Source organism: Bubalus bubalis, chromosome 11 (genome assembly GCF_019923935.1).
Source record: "Bubalus bubalis isolate 160015118507 breed Murrah chromosome 11, NDDB_SH_1, whole genome shotgun sequence".
NCBI classification, from domain to species: Eukaryota; Metazoa; Chordata; class Mammalia; order Artiodactyla; family Bovidae; genus Bubalus; species Bubalus bubalis.
Genome location: NC_059167.1, coordinates 57,578,227 through 57,599,714, shown reverse-complemented (window position 1 = coordinate 57,599,714; position 21,488 = coordinate 57,578,227). Strand labels below are relative to the sequence as shown.

The 21,488-nt window shown below is 39.0% G+C and overlaps 1 protein-coding gene across 14 annotated transcripts in view; it reads left to right on the top strand.

Moving 5' to 3' along the window:
* The window catches only part of CSNK1G1 (casein kinase 1 gamma 1), a 152,764-nt gene that overhangs the window by 27,979 nt on the left and 103,297 nt on the right, over positions 1-21,488 (top strand). For all 14 annotated transcript variants that reach the window (XM_025295764.3, XM_025295769.3, XM_025295766.3 and 11 more), the window contains one exon: positions 20,618-21,005. In XM_025295764.3, the coding sequence (XP_025151549.1) occupies positions 20,828-21,005 (178 nt within the window). In that variant the 5' untranslated portion in view covers positions 20,618-20,827. The remainder of the gene's footprint in view (positions 1-20,617; positions 21,006-21,488) is intronic.

Below are 21,488 nucleotides of genomic sequence, written 5' to 3'. Positions count from 1 at the left end.
GAGATGGACTTGATCCCTGCCTCCTGTACAAAGTCACAAACCTTCATCAATAATTCTTCAGGCACTCTGTCAGAACTAATCCCTTGAATCTATTTCTCACTTCCACTGTATAATCATAAGGGATTTGATTTAGGTCATACCTGAATGATCTAGTGGTTTTCCCTACTGTCTTCAATTTAAATCTGAATTTGGCAATAAGGAGTTCATGATGTGAGCCACAGTCAGCTCCTGGTCTTGTTTTTCCCGACTGTATATAGAACTTCTCCATCTTTGGTTTCAAAGAATATAATCAGTCTGATTTCAGTATTGGTCATCTGGTGATGTCCATATGCAGAGTCCTCTTGTGTTGTCGGAAGAGGTATTTGCTGTTACCAGTGCATTCTTTTGGCAAAACTGTATTAGCCTTGGCCTTGCTTCATTCTGTACTCCAAGACCAAATTTGCCTGTTACTCCTGGTATCTCTTGACTTCTTACTTTTGCATTCCAGTCCCCTATAATGAAAAGGACATCTTTTTTGGGTTTTAGTTCTGGAAGGTCTTGTAGGTCTTCATAGAACCATTCAGCTTCAGCATTACTGGTTGGAGCATAGACTTGGATTACTGTGATATTGAATGGTTTGCCTTGGAAACGAACAGAGATCATTCTGTCATTTTTGAGATTGCATCCAAGTACTGCATTTCAGACTCTTTTGTTGACTATGATGGCTATTTCCTTTCTTCTAAGAGATTCTTTCCACAGTAGTAGATACAATGGTCATCTGAGTTAAATTCACCCAATCCAGTCCATTTTAGTTCACTGATTCCTAAAATGTTGATGTTCAATCTTACCATCTCGTCTTTGACCACTTCCAATTTGCCTTGATTGATGGACCTAACATTCCAGGTTTTTAAGCAATATTGCTCTTTACAGCATCAGACTTTACTTCCATCACCAGTCACATCCACAACTGGGTGTTGTTTTTGCTTTGGCTCCGTCTCTTCATTCTTTCTGGAGTTATTTCTCCACTGATCTCCAGTAGCATATTGGGCACCTACTGACCTGGGGAGTTCATCTTTCAGTGTCCTATCTTTTTGCCTTTTCATACTTTTCATGGGGTCCTCAAGGCAAAATACTGAAGTGGTTTGCAATTCCCTTCTCCAGTGGACCACGTTTTGTCATTAATTACCTATTTTATACTCAGTGGTGTATATATATCAATCCAGATCTTCCAGTTTATCTCACCCCACTTTCCCATCTTGGTGTCCATACGTCTTTGTCTCTATTTCTGCTTTGCAAATGGATTCATCTTATGCTTTTCTAGATTCTGCATATGTGCATTAATGTACAATATTTGTTTTTCTATTTCTGACTCATTTCACTCTGTATGACAGTGTCTAGGTCCAATCATGTCTCCGCAAATGCACACAATTTCATTCTTTTTTATGGCTGAGTAATGCTCCATTGTCTCTATGTACCACATCTTCTTTGTCCATTCCTCTGTTGATGGACATTTAGGTTGCTTCCATGTCCTGGCTGTTGCAAGTAGTGCTGCAGTGAGCATGGGGGTGCATGTATCTTTTGGAATTACAGTTTTCTCCAGGTATATGCCCAGGAGTGGGATTGCTGGGTCATGTACATGGTAGTTCTATCTTTAGTTTCTTAAGGAACCTCTGTATGCTGTTCACCATAGTGGTTGTACCAGTTTACATTCCCACCAACAGTGTAGGATTCTCTTTCCTCCATACACTCTTCAGCAAAATTTATTGTTTATAGATTTTTTGATGATGGGCATTCTGACTGGCGTCAGGTGATATAAAAATATAAATGTCTTTTCACTGATGTATAGAACAGTCTTATGGACTCTGTTGGAGAGGGAGAGGGTGGGAAGATTTGGGAGAATGGCATTGAAACATGTATAATATCATGTATGAAATGAGTTGCCAGTCCAGGTTCGATGCACGATACTGGATGCTTGGGGCTGGTGCACTGGGTTGACCCAGAGGGATGAAGGGGGAGGGAGGAGGGAGGGAGAAGGGAGGAGGGTTCAGGATGGGGAACACACGTATACCTGTGACGGATTCATTTCGATATTTGGCAAAACCGATACAAAATTGTAAAGTTTAAAAATAAAATTAAAAAAAAATATATATATATAAATGTTTTCTATAAACCTAAGTCCCTTTTAAATATAAATGTCACTTCCCTACTTTAAATGCTTAAATGGCTTCTCATTTGATAAATACTGGCTTATCAGCAACCTATAAATCCTGAATAGTGGACTCCTGCCTCCTCTTCCCTTGTAATCCCCTGCCTTGCTGGTCTTCTTCTACCAAGAGTCTCTACAGGGTTTTTCGCTTTCTGGAGGCTCTGATCCCAGCTCTTGACATTGTTGGCTTCTTCTCATCCTTGAAGACAGTATTTAAATGTAGCTTCTACTAAAGGCCTTGATCACCCTCTTTCTAAAACTCTCCCTTTGCCTTCCCCATTATCTTCAGCAGGTCTTTGCAGCATGACGCAAATTTGCAGTTTTTTTTATGTGATTGTTTGTGATGCCCACTGTAGACTGTAAATTCTGTGAGCACTAGAACTGTGTATATGGTGAGTTCACTGTTACATCCCTAGTGACTATCCTAGTTTTAGGCACATAGGAGACAGTCAGTAAATGTTTGGTTGAATTAAGAACTCCACTTTGAAGAAAAAAGAACTCCAGTTTGAGTAAATACATGTGCTTGTACTTTTCCTTTTTGATGCCAAGAAATTATGCAGACTCCTTCAGTAATTGCTGTAATTCCTTTTGTTTCTTTTATTAGAAATAGTATTTTAAAACATGTATCTGTGTATCTTTTTTGGGGGGGATAGGGCATTCTGCAAGGCTTGTGAGATCTTAGTTCCCCCAAGCAGGGCCCAGGGCCCAGTAGTGACAGTGCTGAGCCCTGACCACTGGATCCCAGGGAATTTTTTTATTTTTAAGGACTTCATTTTTTAAGAGTAATTTTAGATTCATGGCAAAATTAAGAGGAAGGTACAGAGACTTCCCATATACCCTCTGCTCCTACATATGCATAGCCGCTCCCATTATCAGTATCCTCCATCAGAGTGGTACTGTTGTTAATGATCAATGAACCAACACTGACACATCATAATTATCTAAATCCTGTACTTTAAGTTTCTGGCGTATTTCAAACTAGTTTATTTTTCCCTCCCCCTGCTGGAAGCACAGGGAGATTTTTTTGGTGTTGTACGTTATGTGAATTTGGACATAATGTCCATATAGTAATGTCCAACATGTTCATAATTTGGACATGTATAATGACACGTATCCACTATTATAGTATCATACAGAGTAGTCTCACCACCTAAAATCATCTAGGCTGCACTTGTACACCCACTCCCCTTCCCGTGGTAACTGCTGATCTTTTTTACTGTCTCTATAGTTTTGCCTTTTCCAGAATGTCGTATAGTTGGAATCATACAGTATATAGCATTTTCAGATAAGCTTCTTTCACTTACTAATACGCATTTAAATTTCTACTTTCTTTCTGTAGCTTGATAGCTCATTTCTTTTTAATGTTGAATAATATTCTGGATATTTGGGCTTTCTGATAGCTCAGCTGGTAAAGAATCTGCCTGCAATGCAGGAGACCCCAGTTTGATTCCTAGGTCGAGAAGATCTGCTGGAGAAGGGATAGGCTACCCTCTCCAGTATTCTTGGGCTTCCTTGGCAGCTCAGATGGTAAAGAATCCTCCTGCAATGTGGGAGAACTGGGTTCGATCCCTGGGTTGGGAGGATCCCCTGGAGAAGGGAAAGGCTACACATTCCTGTATTCTGGCCTGAAGAATTCCATGGACCATATAGTCCATGGGGTCACCAAGAGTCAGACACGACTGAGCGACTTTGACTTCACTTCGCTTCAATATTTTGGAATATTGAAGTGAATAGTTTATCTATTCACTTGAATAGTTGAATATTTTATCTATTCAACTTCTGAAGGACATTAGAGCTCTTAGCTTGTTAATAATAGTTGTTTTAAATTCCTGGTCTGGTAATTCCATCATTCTTGCCATCTCTTGTTCTGTTAGTTGCTCTGTCTCTTCATATTGCATTTTTTGCCTTTTAGTATACCTTGTAATTTTTTCTTGATAGCCACATATGCTATACCTGGTAAAAGGAATTGCTGTAAATAGGCCTTTCATAATAAAATGGCAAGGTATAAGGGGAGGGGAAGATCAGTCTTTCAGTGAGCCTGTTTCTCTGAACTGTGAGTTTCATGTGTGTCTCACTTTGGTGGAACAGGATGGCTAGAGTCGTTTGGGGTTGGGCATTTCCCTTCCATCATATGGAAGGCTAGAGGGAGCTGGAGTTGAGTAGTTGTCTTTTCCCAGGTCAGTTAGGCTCTGACAAATAATACCCTAGGAAGTTAGGCTGTGATTAACTATTTTCTCCAGAGGGCAGGCATCCTTAAAAAACAGAATCCTCTGGCATATTTAAAAATAGTTCACTTTTCCATTCCCCGACTGAAAGCTCAGGGGATTTTTTTTTTTCCTCTAATATTTGCTGTGGGAACCTGGTCGAGGTCCTGGAGGCAAATCTCACAAAATTGTGGGGTCCCTCCCTGGAACCTTTAACTCTTAGAGCTATTTACACTGAGCATCCAGAAATTTGTCAGTTACAGTTCAGGTTTTCCTTCCCTGGCACTGGTTCCTGCCATATACCCTCTACTCCAGTAAACTGTGACTCCCTGTTTTCACTTGTCCTTCTCCAATCTGGGCATCAGTGGTTCAGCCTATACTCTTCCCTCTTTTATGGATCTGAGAGCTGTTGATTTTTCAGTTCCTAGAGTTTTTACCTGTTAGAGTGGTGACTTCTAAGCTCCTTACATGCAGAACTGAAAATTGTAAATTCCTTGTACATACTTCTCTCTTTCCTTTCCTTTTCTTTCCCTCTTTTCTTTTTTTTTCTGTAAGAACAATTTAAATCTTTATGTCCTATAGTAAAAGATATGGTAAGTTTCAGGTATGTCCCTTTTTTGTGGGAGAAAGTGAATCAAATGGAGGAAAGTAAATTGGTGTCAGGGCTGAAAATAAATTTGCAGATTTCTGACTTTGGTCTTCTACTTCACCAACTGTGTGTCTGTGTTAAACAGGCTGTTTTTGCATGGCTTAGAAAAATATATAGGAACTAAATAGTGATAATGCCAGAGAAACTCTCAGGTGAGACCACTTGGTGCCTTGATTGTTAGATTTTATTTTCTGATGCTGTCTTATGACTTCTAAGGTGGGTGAAAATTTGGATCATACTTTCCTAATGATTAGTGCCTTTTTTGCAGTTAACACATTGCATATAACTAAGCAGGATATAGTCATCATGGTACTTGGAATTATTATGTTTTTCTTTCTCTTGAGAATGATGGCAGGAATTACGATCTCTTAGATCAACCTGTTAAATCTGTTCTTTGGTTGAAAACCAAGATTGAGAACTCATTTATTATATATTCCTTTATTCATTGAATATTTGAGAACCTACTATGCCAGGCCCTATGAATAAAATGGTGAATGAGAGTTCCTATCTTCACAGAATAATATACCAGTGAACAAGCAGTTACAGTGCACAGTGGTTAATGCTATTTGGGAATGCTAAAAGAGTCTATAGAAGAAGTGAAGTCACTCTGTCATGTCCAACTCTTTGCGACCCTGTGGACTGTAGCCCGCCAATCTCCTCTGTCCATGGGATTCTCCAGGCAAAAATACTGGAGTGGGTTGCCATTTCCTTCTCCAGGGGATCTTCCCAACCCAGGGATCAAACCTGGGTCTCCTGCATTGCAGGCAGATGCTTTATCCTCTGAGCCACCAGGGAAGCCCCCCCACCCCCACCAAGAACAGATCCCCAATTTGCCCTAAACTCTATCCCCTAAAAGGGAAAAAAACAACTCTTTTTCTAATGGTCTATAAGAGGGGCCCAAAACCCAGAATTGAGTCAAAGGATAAGTTTTCCAGAGAAAGGTACGTTTAAAGTAAAAGCTAAAGAGGAGCAAGTGTTAACGAACTAAGTAGCAGAGATGAAAGGGGATCCAGGCCAAGGGCCCTTTGGTGAAAATGAAGTGAGTTTGGTATTCATTAGCATGTAACATAAGGGAGTGATTTAACTGAAATGAAGCTGTAGAGGTGAGCATGTCCCAGGTCCGGAAGGACTGTAAGCCCCCAGTGAGCCACCTGAGAAGCATTTTTTAAGGGCATTGGGAAGCTGTTGAAGGCCTTCAAGTTGGAGGATGACATGATTAGACTTGGATTTAGAAAGTTCCCTTTGGCTACAGTGCTACACAAATTGGTTTGGAGAGAGAGGTAAGGGAGTTGAGAGGAGAAACCTGAAAGCAAGATCAGTTGAGAGATTGTTTCATTCCTGTGGGAGAATGGTTTCCTTCCAGAGTGATACTAATGAAGACTGAGGAAAGCTTAGAGATTTGAGCGTTATTTAAGAGCTAAAATTCCTGTGTCTTGTTTAGGTCACTGGGTAGATGGTTAGTATAGTATTCATTGAAGAAAGAACCCAAGAGAAGAAAGTAGGTTTGACATTTTCTTGGGGAGGAGAGGGATGGTGGGAGAAGTGGGAACCAAGAGAAGAAGAGCTTAATTTGGACTATTGAAATTGAGGTGTCTGAATTTTCTATGGTGAGATAGAAAAATATACCCCTGAGTATATACATCTCAAACACAGGAGAAGGGTGTTAGCTGGAAATACAAATTAAGATTCATCAGCATATAAATGAACATGTAGGAGTGCTTTGAACAATAACTGCAGTACTTTGGAACAGTGTCTTTTGTATAGTGGACACTTATTAAATATTTTTTGAATGAATACGTGACTAGATGCCGTGGGAGTGGTTTTGAGTGAGAAAAGAGGTAGGCTTGCGCCAGTATTGGGAGGAAATGAAACAGTTAGGGACAGGCTGAGTAAGAAGGAGTAGTGAGAGATAGGAGGAAAACCTGGGAGAACCCAAAGGAGGAAAAACAGCATGAACCCAAAGGGGAAATAATATTTTAAGAAAGACCAAAAGGCTGTCGGGGTCAGGAGAATAAGAAGATTACGAAAACGTGATTCCTGGATTTTTCCTCAAGGATGTGATTTACCTGGGTGAGGAGAAGGAGGTCAATGGTTTGGAGGGATGGGATTAAAAACCTTATTGCAGTGAGTTCAGAAATGAGGGAACAGAAACATCTAGTGAAGACAGGTCTTCAGTTTGGTTGTGAAGGGCCTGTGGGGAGAGACAGAATGGCTGCCAGACAGGAAATAGTGATCAAGGGATGGGTGTTAGAGCTTGTGTTTTTAATGGTAAGGTTGTGAACATGTTTAATGCTCATTATAGGAAGTCAGCAGAGAAGGATAAAGTTAAGAGGAGAGAGCAATAACACAGTAAAGTTTGTAGAAATGATTTGACTTGGGCAGGAGGGCCACCTCTCCTGTATGAGACAGGAAGAAGGTTTGGTGTTAGAAAATCAAGGGAATTTTCATCATAGGACTTTTTGTTTCTGTGAAATAGCAAGATAGAAGTTTAAATAACTAAAGTAGTACTTGCTTATTTAAAATTATTTAGCATGCAGAGATATCAAATAGAAATTTAAAATTTCATTCTTTGCTCTTTAATTGTGTTCCTCAGAGATTAACTGGTTTCAGTTTCTAATGTATCCTATCAGATTTCTTTCTAAATACACACAAACTGTATTCACATGAAAGATTGCAAAAGGATTTTAAATGTTTTTTTAAAAAAGTGGGGTCATACTATACATATGATTGTGCAACAGACCTTTTTTTCCCCTATCATACCGTATTTGGTTTTCTTTCCAAACTGAGCTCATAATAAATCTACCTTTTTTTCTTTTCAATAGCTTATACTATTACATATATGGAGATACTGGTTTTTTTTAACCATTCCAATCATGGGAATTTAAGTTGACTCTAGTTTCTTGATATTAAAAATAATACTCAGTGGATGTCTTTAACAGTATAGTATGGTCAAATCATATTCAGGGTTTTAATGTATTCAATTATATCTGTGTAAATCCCTGGTTTATTAGTTTATTCAGTGGGTTATAATGTGTTACAGTGATTTTTTTTTTTTAAGATTTCTTTCTTTTTGGCTGTGTTGGGTCTTTGTTGCTATGTACGGGCTTTTCTCTAGGTGTGGTGAGTGTGGGCTACTCTTCATCGCGGTGCCCCGGCTTCTTGTTGTTGTGGCTTCTCTTGTTGCTGAGCACAGACCCAGGGTGCACGGATTTCAGTTGTTGCAGTGCGTGTGCTCAGTAGTTGTGGCCCGAGGGCTCTAGAGCGCTGGCTCAGTGGTTGTAGCAAATGGGCTTAGCTGCCTTGCCGCTTGTGGGATCATCCTGGAGTAGGAATTGAACCCACGGCACATGGACTTACTTTCTCCTCAGCATGTGAAATCTTAGTTCCCTGACCAGGGATTGAATCCATGTCCCTTGCACTGCAAAGCAGATTCTTAACCACTAGCCCATCAGGGAAGTCCTGATATGGATATTGACTTCTCCGGTGATCCAGTGGTTAAGACTCTGCATTCCCAATGCAGGGGGCCAGGGTTTGATCCTTGGTCAGGGAACTAGATCCCACATGCAGCAACTACCCGATGCAGCCAAATAAATAAATTTGGGGGCTTCCCAGGTGGCTCAGATGGTTAAAGAATCTGCCTGCAATGCAGGAGACCCAGGTTCAATCCTTGGGTCCGGAACATCCCCTGGAGAAGGGAATGACAACCCACTCCAGTATACTTGTCTGGAAAATCCCATGGACAGAGGCACTTGGTGGGCTACAGTCCATGGGGTCACAGAGAGTCAGACATGACTGGGTGACTAACACTTTTTTCACTTTCCCCTGCATTGGCAGGAAGATTCTTAACCACTGGACCATTAGGGAGGCCTGAGTGTGATTTATTTTGATGTTTATATTTGGCCACTGTGAATCCCTGTGTGTCCCTTGTGTCCTTTTGACACGTCCCCATCATTCATTGATCACTTCCTTACCTCAATTTTCTAGGTTCATCTTGTACTCCACTGCCTTAGCTCTGGAATGAGCCATTTCTGAGGAGCTCTGGATCCTTGAGAATGGTTTTAAAACCAAAATCTGGGTGCCAAATGTGCTCATGCTATTGAGTGTTATTCCTCTCAGGCCCTGGTAGTGGATAGAGCTCATAATTATTTTGTTGCTGTGTTTGTTTGTCAAGTATACGTATGTATGGGGCTTTCCTGGTGACTCAGTGGTAAAGAATCTGCCTGTAATGCAGTCAACCTGGGTTTGATCCCTCGGTCAGGAAGATCCCCTGGAGAAGGAAATGGCAACCCATTCCAGTATTCTTGCCTGGGAAATCCCATGGACAGGGGAGCCTGGTGAGCTACAGTCCATGGGTCGCAAATAAGTCAGACAGAACTTAGCCACTAAACAATAACATACATATATATGTATATATAATATCATGAGTTTACATTGATACTTCCAATGCCAGTTCAATACCACCCAGTTCATTCTAGTTTTTTCCCTTTCCATTTTTGTAGTTCTTTACTCATACAGTGAAAAACCTGTCATTGTTCAATATGTTTACTTATTTGATCAATCTGCCTGTGTGTGACTGATCTCCCATAGCCACCTCCACTCAACTCCTCACTTCACTTGGATTCTGCCACTCCATGCCAGACTGCCTCTTCCACATAGATGAAGATGGCTTCACCTTGCCTGTGCTCCAGCATGCCATGCTGGGTGAGGACCTAGGACTTCCATGCTGGGCTCCTCACCACTTTCAGGGTCTTACACTCTGTACGGGGTCCCTTGTTCCTTTCCCACTCCATGGACCTGCTCATTTTACATTTTGAGTTACATGTAAGAAAATACACAGACCTTGAGTAAACTCTTAGATTGAGTTTTGATAAGTGTAACTGTGGATATTCAATGGCCAAGAAAGTTTCTTAGTGTCCCCTTGCATTTAATTTCTACTTTGCCTTCAAAGAGGAGAGAATTGTTATTGAACTTTATATTTTGAGTAACACATGTGTCTCAATGACTGTAGCTTTAAAATGTGTCTTCCAAATTAAAAAAAAATTTTTTTTAATTGTGGTGGGAAAAACATATAACACAAATGTATGCTCTTAACTATTTTTAAGTGTATAGTGCAGTAGTGTTAACTATATTCACATTGCTGTGGAACACATCCTCTCTTTTTCATCTTGCAGAACTGAAGCTCTGTATCCATCAAACAACAACTCTCTTTTAGCCCTTCACTACTTTCTGTTTCTGTAATTTTGACAACTCTAGATATCTCTATATGGTGGAATCACGCCATATTTGTCCTCGTATATTATGTGTGTGTGTGTGTGTGTGTATTTAAAAGAGTGATTTTGCTATTCTCAGTCATTTTCTTTTCCATAAACACTTTTTAATCAACTTGTTAATATGTATAAACATTCCATAGTGGTTTTTATATGGATTGCATTAAATCTGTCAGTTTGGGGAAAACTAACATCACAACTATCAATATATTGAGCCTTCCAATCTGTAAACACAGTGTATCTGTTTATTCAGATCCTTACTTCTGTAGTATTTTATAGTTTTGACCATAAATTGTGTACATTGTATAAAATATGTTCATAAGTACCTTGAGTTTTCTTGATGCTATTTTAGATGGAATTGTTATTATTTTAAAGACTATATTTTTATAGATTTTTAGGCCCAATTTTAGGTTTACATAAAAATTGAACAGAAAATACAGAGAATTTCTGTATACTCCCTCACAATACCCCCTTCCCATTTTTCCTACTTAGTAAGTATTTTTCCCTTGGATTAGTGTTACACATACAACTTTTATACCTGATTAGTCAATATGGATTTATTTTTATTAACTAAAATCAATAGTGCATTAGGGTCCAGTCCTGTGTTGTGTGTTACATGGGTTTTGACAACCACATAATGACATGTGTCTATGATTACAATATCATACAAAGTGTTACTATTGCACTGAAAATCCCCTGTGGTTCACCTGTTCATCCCTCCACGCCACTAATCCTTGACAACTACTGATATATTTTTTTACAATCTTAATAGTTTTTCCTTTTTCAGAATGTCATATAGTTGGAATATATGTATTCTTTTCAGATTGGCTTCCTTCACTTAGCAGTATGCATTTAAGTTTCCTCTATGTCCTTTCGTGGCTTGATACCTCATTTCTTTTTATCACTGAATAATATTCCATTGCATAGTTATACCACAGTCTATTTATCCACTCACCTATTGAAGTACATCTTGATTGCTTCCAGTTTTTGGCAGTTTCAAATAAAGCAACTGTAAACTTTCATGTGAAAGTTTTTGCATGGATTTAAGTTGTTAGTTCATTTGAATAAAGACCTAGGATTGCTGGATCATGTAGTGAACGTATATTTGGTTTTGTGAGAAACTGCCAAACTGTCTTGCAAGTGGCCGTACCATTTGGCATTCCCATCAGCAGTGAACAAGAGTTACTATTGTTGCACCTGTGTTTGGTGGTGTCAATGTTTGGGGGTTTCATCATTCTAAGAAGATTGTAGTGGTATCTCATCTTAATTTACTGTGAGATAATTCCATAATAGTGTATTATGTTGAGCATCTTTTTCATATACTCATCTGTGATTTGCCTGTCTTTGGTGAGGTATCTTTTAATCTTTTGCCCTTTTTTGAAATGGATTGTTTCTTATTGCTTTAAGAGTTTTTTGTGTATTTTGGATAAAAGTCTTTTTTTCAGTTATGTGTTTTGTGAATATTTCTCCCAGTCAATAGCTTGTCTTTCATTTTCTTTAGAGTCACTTTGCAAAACAGAAGTTTTTAGTTCTTATTAAGTTCAACTTATCAATCTTATTTTTCATAGATCACACTTTTATTGGTGTATTTAAGAAATCATTGCCAAGCCCATGGTCACTTAGATATTTTTCTGTAGTATCTTCTAGTAGTTTCACAGTTTTTGTGTTTTATGTTTGGCTTTGTGATTTGAGTTAATTTTTGTGACAGGTAAAATCTGTATCTCGACTCACTTTTTTACATGTAGCATCCATTTATTCCAGCACTACTTGTTGAAAAGACAATCCTCCACTGAATTGCCTTTGGTCCTTTGTCAGAGAACAGTTTGACTGTATTTGTGTATATTTGATTTGGGCTTTCTATTCTGTTTAATTGATTTATTTATCTTTTCTTTTTTCCAATACAACACTGATTAGTGATCATTATAGCTTTATAATGAATCTTCAAGTTAAGTAGTATCTGTCTTTTGACTTTGTTCTTTTCTTTCAATAGTATGTTGGCTCTTCTGGGTCTTTTGCTTTTTCATATAATAATTAGAATCAGTTTGCCAATGCTCACAAAATAAGTGGATGAGAGTTTGTTTTTTAAATGGTAGTAAAAAAATTTTTCTAAGTGGGGAGATATGAAAAATTGTGAGGTGGGCTTGGCCTTAGTTCCAGTGTGAGATGGTAACATAGGAGTCTTCTGAACTCATCTCTTCCCAAAGACACCAAATCTTAGAGCTGTACACAGAAGAATTCCCTCTGAAAGGAATCCAGAAACTGAATGAGTAACTCCTGCACATTGGGCAAATGAGGAAAAACCCACAGCAAAAAGAATCAGAAAAACTGAGATAAACTCTTTCCAAAAAACCCACCCCCAGCACAGTAACACACAGTCAGGAGACAACTTAAAACTCCCAGCTTGTGAGGCGTGAAGCGGTTGGACCCAACCTATAGCACCCCAACATTTTAGTCTTTGACCTGAAGGATGGCCCCCAAAACACCTGGCTCTGAAAGCCAGTGAGGCGTGTGTCTCTGGGACCCTGAAGACTATAGCAAACAGGGAAGTAATTCTTAATAGTTCTTGCCATGGCTGTCCCCCAGAATTCACTGCAGAGACAGAAGACAGAAATACCTGTTTCCCAAGTTTCTAATTCACCACACATCTAGGGACAGACCACAGTGCTCCATAGAGACTTGAGAGGCTGGCAGGTATCACTTTTCCACATTTTCCTTCTGGTCCACTCTGTGTCACTGTTGTCTCTCTGTTATGAGTTGTATACTCATCTTTTGTCCTGGCTCTTGTGGCTGCATTTTAGGGGATGCACCCCTGTTTCGCTTGCATTCATGGGTCCCACAGGACTGTAACAAAGAAACAGTTATTACTTAACTATGTGCTAACTAGCTCTGAGGGAGCTGACTAAAAAGCCCAGTCCCCAGTCTCTCCCTGAAAGATCTACCTACATACTTTAAAAGTTGCTGTGGATGGTCCAGCTTCTAGTCAGCCTGCATCTAGGTGCTGACTGAGATCCCCTCTTTGGGACACTGGCAGATCTTGGCACAACCTCAACCAAGAAGACTGAAATTATATTAAGCATCTTTTCTGACCACAGTGGTGTGAAATTAGAAGTCAATTGCAAGAAGCCAATTGGATAATTCAGAAATATCTTGAGATTAAACAACATGCTACTAAACAAGGAGAAATCAAAAGAGAAATCAGCATAAGTTAATATTAAAAGGTCTAGCCAGAGCAATTAGGCAAGAAAAAGAAATAAAAAGCTGCTGCTGCTTTTTTCTCTTTTTTTGGCTGTGCTGCACAACTTACAGGATCTCAGTTCCCTGATCAGGGATTGAACCTGGGCCACAGCAGTGAAAGTCCAGATCCTAACGACTAGACTGCCAGGGAAATCTCAAAGGCTTCCCAGTTGGAAAGGAAGAAGTAAAACTGTCACTGTTTGCAAGTGACATAGTACTACATGTAGAAAACCCTAAAGATGCCGCCAAAAGACTGTCAGAACTAATTGACAAAATCAGTAGAGTTGCAGATACATACAAAATTAGTATACAGAAGTCTATTGGGTTTCAATGTTGAACTATCTGAGGAATTTTTAAAATCCCATCTGTGAGTACATCAAATAGGAAAAGGAGTACGTCAAGGCTGTATATTGTCACCTTGCTTATTTAACTTATATGCAGAGTACATCATGAGAAACGCTGGGCTGGATGAAGCACAAGCTGGAATCAAGATTCCTGGGAGAAATATTAATAACCTCAGACATGCAGATGACACCATGTATGGATATGAAAGTTGGACTATGAAGAAAGCTGAGCACCAAAGAATTGATGCTTTTGAATGTGTTGTTGAAGAAGACTCTTGAGAGTCCCTTGGACTGCAAGGAGATCCAACCAGTCCATCCTAAAGGAAATAAGTCCTGAATGTTCATTGGAAGGACTGATGTTGAAGCTGAAACTCCAGTACTTTGGCCACCTGATGTAAAGAGCTGACTCATTGGAAAAGACCCTGATGATGGGAAAGATTGAGGGTGGGAGAAGAAGGGGATGACAGAGGATGAGATGGTCGGATGGCATCACCAACTCAATGGATATGAGTTTGGATAGGCTCCAGGAGTTGGTGATGCACAGGGAGGCTTGGCAGGCTGCAGTTCACGGGGTCGCAAAGAGTCAGACACGACTGAGCAACTGAACTGATACTGATGGATACATCAAAATAATAAATACTACCTAGGAATAAATTTAATCAGTGAAGTGAAAGATCTGTACATTGAAAGCTATAAGACATTGAAAGAAATTGAGACACATACAAATAAATGGAAAGATATTTTGTACTCATGAATTGGAAGAATTAATATTGTTAAATTGTTCATATTGTGTGATTCCATGCAATCCTTATCAAAATTCCAATGATATTTTTCATAGAAAGAAAAAAGTCAATCCCAAAGTTTGTATGGAACACAAAAGACCCCAAAGAGCTGAAACAATCTTGAGAAGGAACAATAAAACTGGAAGTATCACATTTCCTGACTTCAAATTATAATACAGAATTTATAGTGATCAAAACAGTATGGTGGTATTGGTATAAAATCAGACACATAGCTCAAAGACACAGGATAGAGATCCCAGAGGTAAACCTATGCATATATGGCCAATTAATTTCCAACAAGGGAGTCAAGAATATATGATGGAAACAGGATAGTCTTTTCAATAAGTGGTAGTGGGAAAACTGGACCCCTGTCTTAAACTGTACACAAAAGCTCAAAATGGATTATAGACTTGAGGGACTTCCCTAGCAGTCCAGTGGTTAAGAGTCCACATTTCCAGTGCAGGGGACACAGGTTGGGTCCCTGGTAGGGGAGATAAGATCCACATGCCATGCAGCATGGCCAAAAGATTTTTAAAAAATAGATTACAGATTTGAAAAGATCTGAAACCATAAAACTCCTAAAATAAAACATAGTGCATGAGCACCTTAACATTTTTCTTAGCAGTGATTTTTTTTAGATTTGACACCTAAAGCAAATGCCACAAAAGCAAAAATAAGCCGGATTATATCAAACTAAAAAGCTTTTGCACAACAAAGAGATCCATCAATAAAATGAAGAGTTGGCACTTCCCTGGTGGTCCAGTGGTTTACTATCCACCTTCCAATGCTGGGGATGCAGGTTTGTTTCTTCATCAGGGAACTAAGATCCCACATGCCATGGGGCAGCTAAGCCTGCTTGTTTCAAATACTGAACCTGCATGCCACAACTACAGAGCCTGCCTGCTCTGGATCCCTCATGCCGCAACTAAGACTCAACACAGCCAAAAATAAACAAACATTTTTTAGAAAATGAAGAGTCAACCTATAGAATGGGAGAAAATATTTGCAAATCAAGTATCTGATAAGGGATTAATATCTAAAATACATTTTTTAAAAGCTCATACAACTCAGGGAAGAAAATCAGATTTTAAAATGGGCAGAGGAACTGAATAGACATTTTTTCAAAGGAAACATACAGATGGTCAGCATCATGTTGAAAAGGAGCTCAACATCACTAATCATTAGGAAGTGAAAGTGAAGTCGCTCAGTCGTGTCTGACTCTTTGCGATCCCATGGATTGTAGTCTACCAGGCTTCTCTGTCCATGGGATTTTCCAGGCAAGAGTACTGGAATGGGTTGCCATTTCCTTCTCCAGGGGATCTTCCTGACCCAGGGATCGAACCTGGGTCTCCTGCATTGCAGGCAGACGCTTTACCCTCTGTGCCACTAGGGAAGCCCACTGAGATAATCATTAGGAAAAGGCAAGTCAAACCTACAATATGATATCACTTTATACCCATTATGGCTGTCATCAGAAATAAAAAAGATGTGTTGGCAAGACTGTGGAGAAAAGTGAACCTTTATGTGCTGTTGATGGTAATGTAAAGGAGCGTAGCCACTGTGGTAAGCAGTATGAAGGTTCCACTGTATAGGGCTTCTCTGGTAGCTCAGCTGGTAAAGATAAGGGGATGGCTACCCACTCCAGTATTCTGGCCTGGAGAATTCCATGGACTGTATAGTCCATGGGCTTGCAAAGAGTCGGACACGACTGAGCGACTTTCACTTTCTGTTTTGTATATATCCAATGGAAGGAAAATCGTTATCTTGAAGAGATAACCTGCACCCCCATGTCCTTTGCAGCATTATTTACAATAGCCAAGACATAGAAACAACCTATGTGCTTGTCAACAGATTAATGAATAACCACCTGCCTAACACACATACAGGGGCTTTCCAGATAGCTTGGTGGTAAAGAATCCACCTACAGTACAGGAAACGTGGGTTTAATCCCTAGGTCAGGAAGATCCCCTGGAGAAGGAAGTGGCAGTCCATTCCAGTATTCTTGCCTGGGAAATCTCATGGACAGAGGAGCCCTGTGGGCCACAGTCCATGGGGTCACAAAGGAGTTGGACATGACTTAGTGACTAAACAACAACAATAACACACAGAGAGAGGAATATTATTCAGCCATAAAAATGAAATCCTGTCACTTGCAACAGTATGGCATTACGCTCAATGAAATAAGTCAAACAGCTAAATACAAATACTGTGTGATCTTATCTGTGGAATCATAGAAAAGGAGAACAGACTGGTGTAGCCAGAGATGAGGGTAGGGGAAGGGGGGTGCAAAATGCTGAAGGTTAAATTAAAAGATACAAGCTTTCAGTTACAAGATAAATAATTTCTGGGGTGGGTACAGCATGGGATCTGTGGTTAACAATAATGTGTTGTATATATCAAAGTTGCTAACAGAATAGATTTTTAAAATTCTCATTATAAGGAAAAAGTTGAATCTGTCTGGTGATGGATGCTAACTTCTTCTGATAATCATTTTGTAATACCTTCCTGTGTCTGATCATGTTGTATACTGTAAACTAATACTAATATGACTAATGTGTGTCAGTTGTATAGCAATAAAATTGGAAAACATAATTATCAGGTGGGAATAGATTGATCAGTAAGGGTTGGAATAGTAAGAATGGGAGAAGTTAATAATTGGAATTTGTGGAAAAAAGAAAAATTAATACCAGAACCAAGACACTTCTTTGAGACAGATCTTCAGTGTTCTTCTTACTTGCTGCAAGTAATAAATTCTTCCTTCTCCCAGAAAAAAAAAAAAATAACCGAAATGAGAATCTGTAAACTTTGTTCTTCCCTTCAGTAATAGCACTCCCATAATGTATTTTGGTTAAATAAAAAGATTTTGATCATTCATTAGGTTAATTAAAGTGAGATTCTTATTGGTGTCCCTTAAGAAAAAAGTTAGAATGAGTATAAGCGTTTTGTTTTTACTTAAATTGTAGTATACTTTTTTTAATTGTCATATTATTTTTGATAGTTTTTTTTAAGCACACATGCAAGCACATTCACATGTGCAGATATCATTTTTACTGAATGTTTACTGAATACTTTGTTTGGGTGTGAGATATATATATATATGGATAGATACATAATCATTCAGTCATGTCAGACTCTTTGCGACCCCATGGACTGCAGCCTGCCAAGCTCCTTGGCAGAGAATCCTTGGGGATTCTCTAGGCAAAAGTACTGGAGTAGGTTGCCATGCCGTCCTCTAGGGGATCTTCCCAACCCAGGGACCAAGCCCAGGTCTCCCACATTGCAGGCAGATTCTTTACTATCTGAGCTACCAGGGAAACCCATACTGCCTTTGAAATTTATCCTATGTTCTAAACATCATATTAGGCTTGTATCTCATTCTTTGAGGAGCTTACAGTGGGAATTTCAGATTTGTTGCAGGCACTTTTTGTTGGCAACTTTCTACACGAGGGGAATTTTGCTGGGGGCTCTGCAAAGAATTTTCATCTTTACCAAAAAAAGAGATGCATGATGAGAAAATCTTGCTATTGCTCTTTCATTTCTGTTTTGGACACTGATACAGGAAGTGATACCTGATGCTGAAATTTGTAACCAGGAGGCTGCAAGCATTAGGACCAAAGCCAGCTTGTATCAATGAAGGAACGGTAGAAAAGAGAGTATGGTCACTTTGGAGATTCTTTAAACATACCCTTACCATATTATCCAGCTACACTCATAAACAATTTCATCTGTAAGTTATATCAGGACAGAGAGATTTAGAAGCTTAACAAAGTCCTGTCATGAGTATCAACAAAGAATGTGTGAGTTTTGACTTTAAAATTTAAATATGTTCCTCATTTTTGACAATGCCAGTATATGAGAATCTAAAATAACAAGCTCTAAATCAGGGGAAAAAGTGAACACAAATGAAAAATACAAAGAGTAATAGACGAGGTAGTACAGTTTTCCAAATCTTACAAATGAGACTATTATACCAGTGGTAACTGATGAAGCTTTAGAGGATTAGTTCAATGGTCAAAAGTGTCTGGACAGGCTAAAACACCCTTTACCTGTTCTCAGAAAAATGTATGATATAAGGGAAGAGTGTATATATAGCCTGACAGTTTTTCATATATAGACACATGACCACCTGTTAAGATGGGACTGTTTAAATAAAACATCTTAAATTGTGTTTCTCTCTCTCTCTCTTTTTTTGGTCACATTGCAAGGATTGCGGGATCTTAGTTTCCCAACCAGGAATTGAACCTATGCCCTCGGCAGTGAAATCACCGAGCCTTAACAACTGTACCTCCAGGGAATTCCCCATTTCTCTTTCTTTACTCATCTTGTTTGAGGGACCTTGGGTAGACAACAGAAGTAATTGAAGGCTATTAGATTAAGTTGTAATAAGAGAAAGTAATAAGAAATATAAATTCATTATGTTGTTCCTGTAGGAAGCCCAGTAATTGTTGACTTATTCTTACCACCTGCTTTTTTACCTCAACAGAATATATGTTATGAAAGTCATATCATTTCCTGAATTCCGAAAAATACATTTTAATCATTATTAGCATTACAGAAGTATAAAGTCATTATGCAGTATTAATAATGGAAAGAAAAACAGAAAAGATGAAAATAAACAGTTTAACTACTATAACGAAGTAAATATTGTATTCTGGGATCATGTGCCCATTTGTAAATTCAGCTCACAGCTTTGTGCCCGTTCCTGTACTAGGGAATTAATGGTCTCTGTAAGAAGCTTAGATCTACTTACTTTCTTGTATTACATGTATTAATAACCAAGCAGTTCTAATTTTCTTCTTCCTTGAAATTTTAAGGTAAGTCTTTAATGAAATTGAAGTACAAGTATGTGTTTAGTCTGTGATTGCTGTGACACAATATTCTGTGACAACAGAATATTCTTTTATTAAGGAAAATCACCTAGATTGTCAAAAATTAGTGTTGAAATTACCTCATTGTAAACTTTGTTTGGGGCTTAGTCCTGAATTGAGAAGCTGGAGAGTTCTGAAATGGATGTGTTTTAAGGTTTTTTGTTTCTCAAATTTATTTTCACTTGGAGGTTATACAAAAGATCTACTTCAGATACTCTGTCATTTATACTCAGTCCACAATGAAAACTAGGCCAAAAGTTGAGCTTTCCAGAGATTTAGTGTTGGACTACTTTGTAGCCCTAGGGTTTTAGAAAAGCCTTTATAGAAGTGGTGCTTCTGGAGGTGTTAGTTGCTTTTGGGCTTCCCAGGTGGCTCAGTGGTAAAGAAACCATCTGCCTATGCAGGAGATGCGGGAGACATAGGTTGGATCCCTGGATTGAAATGATCCCTTGGAGGAGCAAATGGCAACCCAACTCTAGTATCCTGCTTGAAAAATTCCATGAACAGAGGAGCCTGCTGGGCTTCAGTCCATGAGGTCACAAAGAGTCAGACACAAGTGAGCGACTGAGCACACACATTCATGTACTGTGTCAATCAGTAACTTGTTTTGGATTTTGTGATTGTTGTCAGTGCTTGATAAATGGTGGGGATGGAGGAGGGAGACAGTGGGTAGAGAGTAGGTTCATTTCTGATAGATTCTGTCCAAATTAAAAAGAAGAGCTTTTAATCGCCCTCAGTTTATTTAATTTAGTGGAACCCCACCATATTTTTGTTAGCCAGTGATGAAAAAGCCAACAAATAACTTTCCTTTGAGTAATATGAACAACACCAGAAGAAAGCATTTTATGTTAAAGGGTCGTGTGTTCCCTTAATTGCCATGGTCTGTAGCATACTGAGTGTGTTTTACCAGGTAAATTACTAGTCCAGATGGCTAAACTTTTGGAGGATATAAAACTAAAATCCATTTCAGGAAGCTGTCCACTTTGCATAGTTTTGGATAGGATCCATTCTAGTTAGTGGTAACGCTCTTAATTTGTTTTTAAAATACAACTTGTAACTGTATGCTTTTTTTATTTTTACCTAGGTTACACAATGTTCTCCTATGCTTGAGATCTACAGACTACATATCCTACAAGAACTGATCAATGGTTTTTCATCTCCTGGAAATAACATAAATATGGTGCCAAAAGAACTCTTTACCTTACTCTGACGACAGTTTATTCGGCCATACTTTTATATTGAAGAGACGTATACAGATTCAATTACTTGTGCGGAGACTCTGTCGTGTAGGATCATGGACCATCCTAGTAGGGAAAAGGATGAAAGACAACGGACAACTAAACCCATGGCACAAAGGAGAGAACATTGTTCCCGACCATCCGGCTCGACATCCTCTGGGGTCCTTATGGTGGGACCCAACTTCAGGGTTGGCAAGAAGATAGGGTGTGGGAACTTCGGAGAGCTCAGATTAGGTAAGAACTTGGTTCTTATTATTGGTTTAGACTAACAGCAACAACAGAAGCTGTAAGAAGCTTTGATGTGTTTCAAGACACTCAGTTTATAATTTTATAAGATGTTCTTATAATGAGGAACTGTTGTTAAAAGAACTGAAGAATTCATGAAGGTGACTAGAGTCATTGTCAGGTGTTACTGGTATCCAGGGTTCATCCCTCTGTGTGTGATAGGATTTAATATTTTCCACTAGTGCTGAGATTTTATGATGGAGGGAGATCTGCATGCAGGTAACAGTAAAATGAAGATTCTAATTTGGTTGGTTAGAGAGATAGAGCCCTGTGTTCTATCTTTTTAGCAAACTCCCAGTTGATTGAGATGCTGTTGGTCCCTGAGTCACATTTTGAGAAGGGTTATTAAGGCTTTATTTTAATTCAGACTCTGCCCCTAGTAAAGGAAGAGTAAATCCTTACTCAGTGATCCCATACTTACTCTGCAAGGAG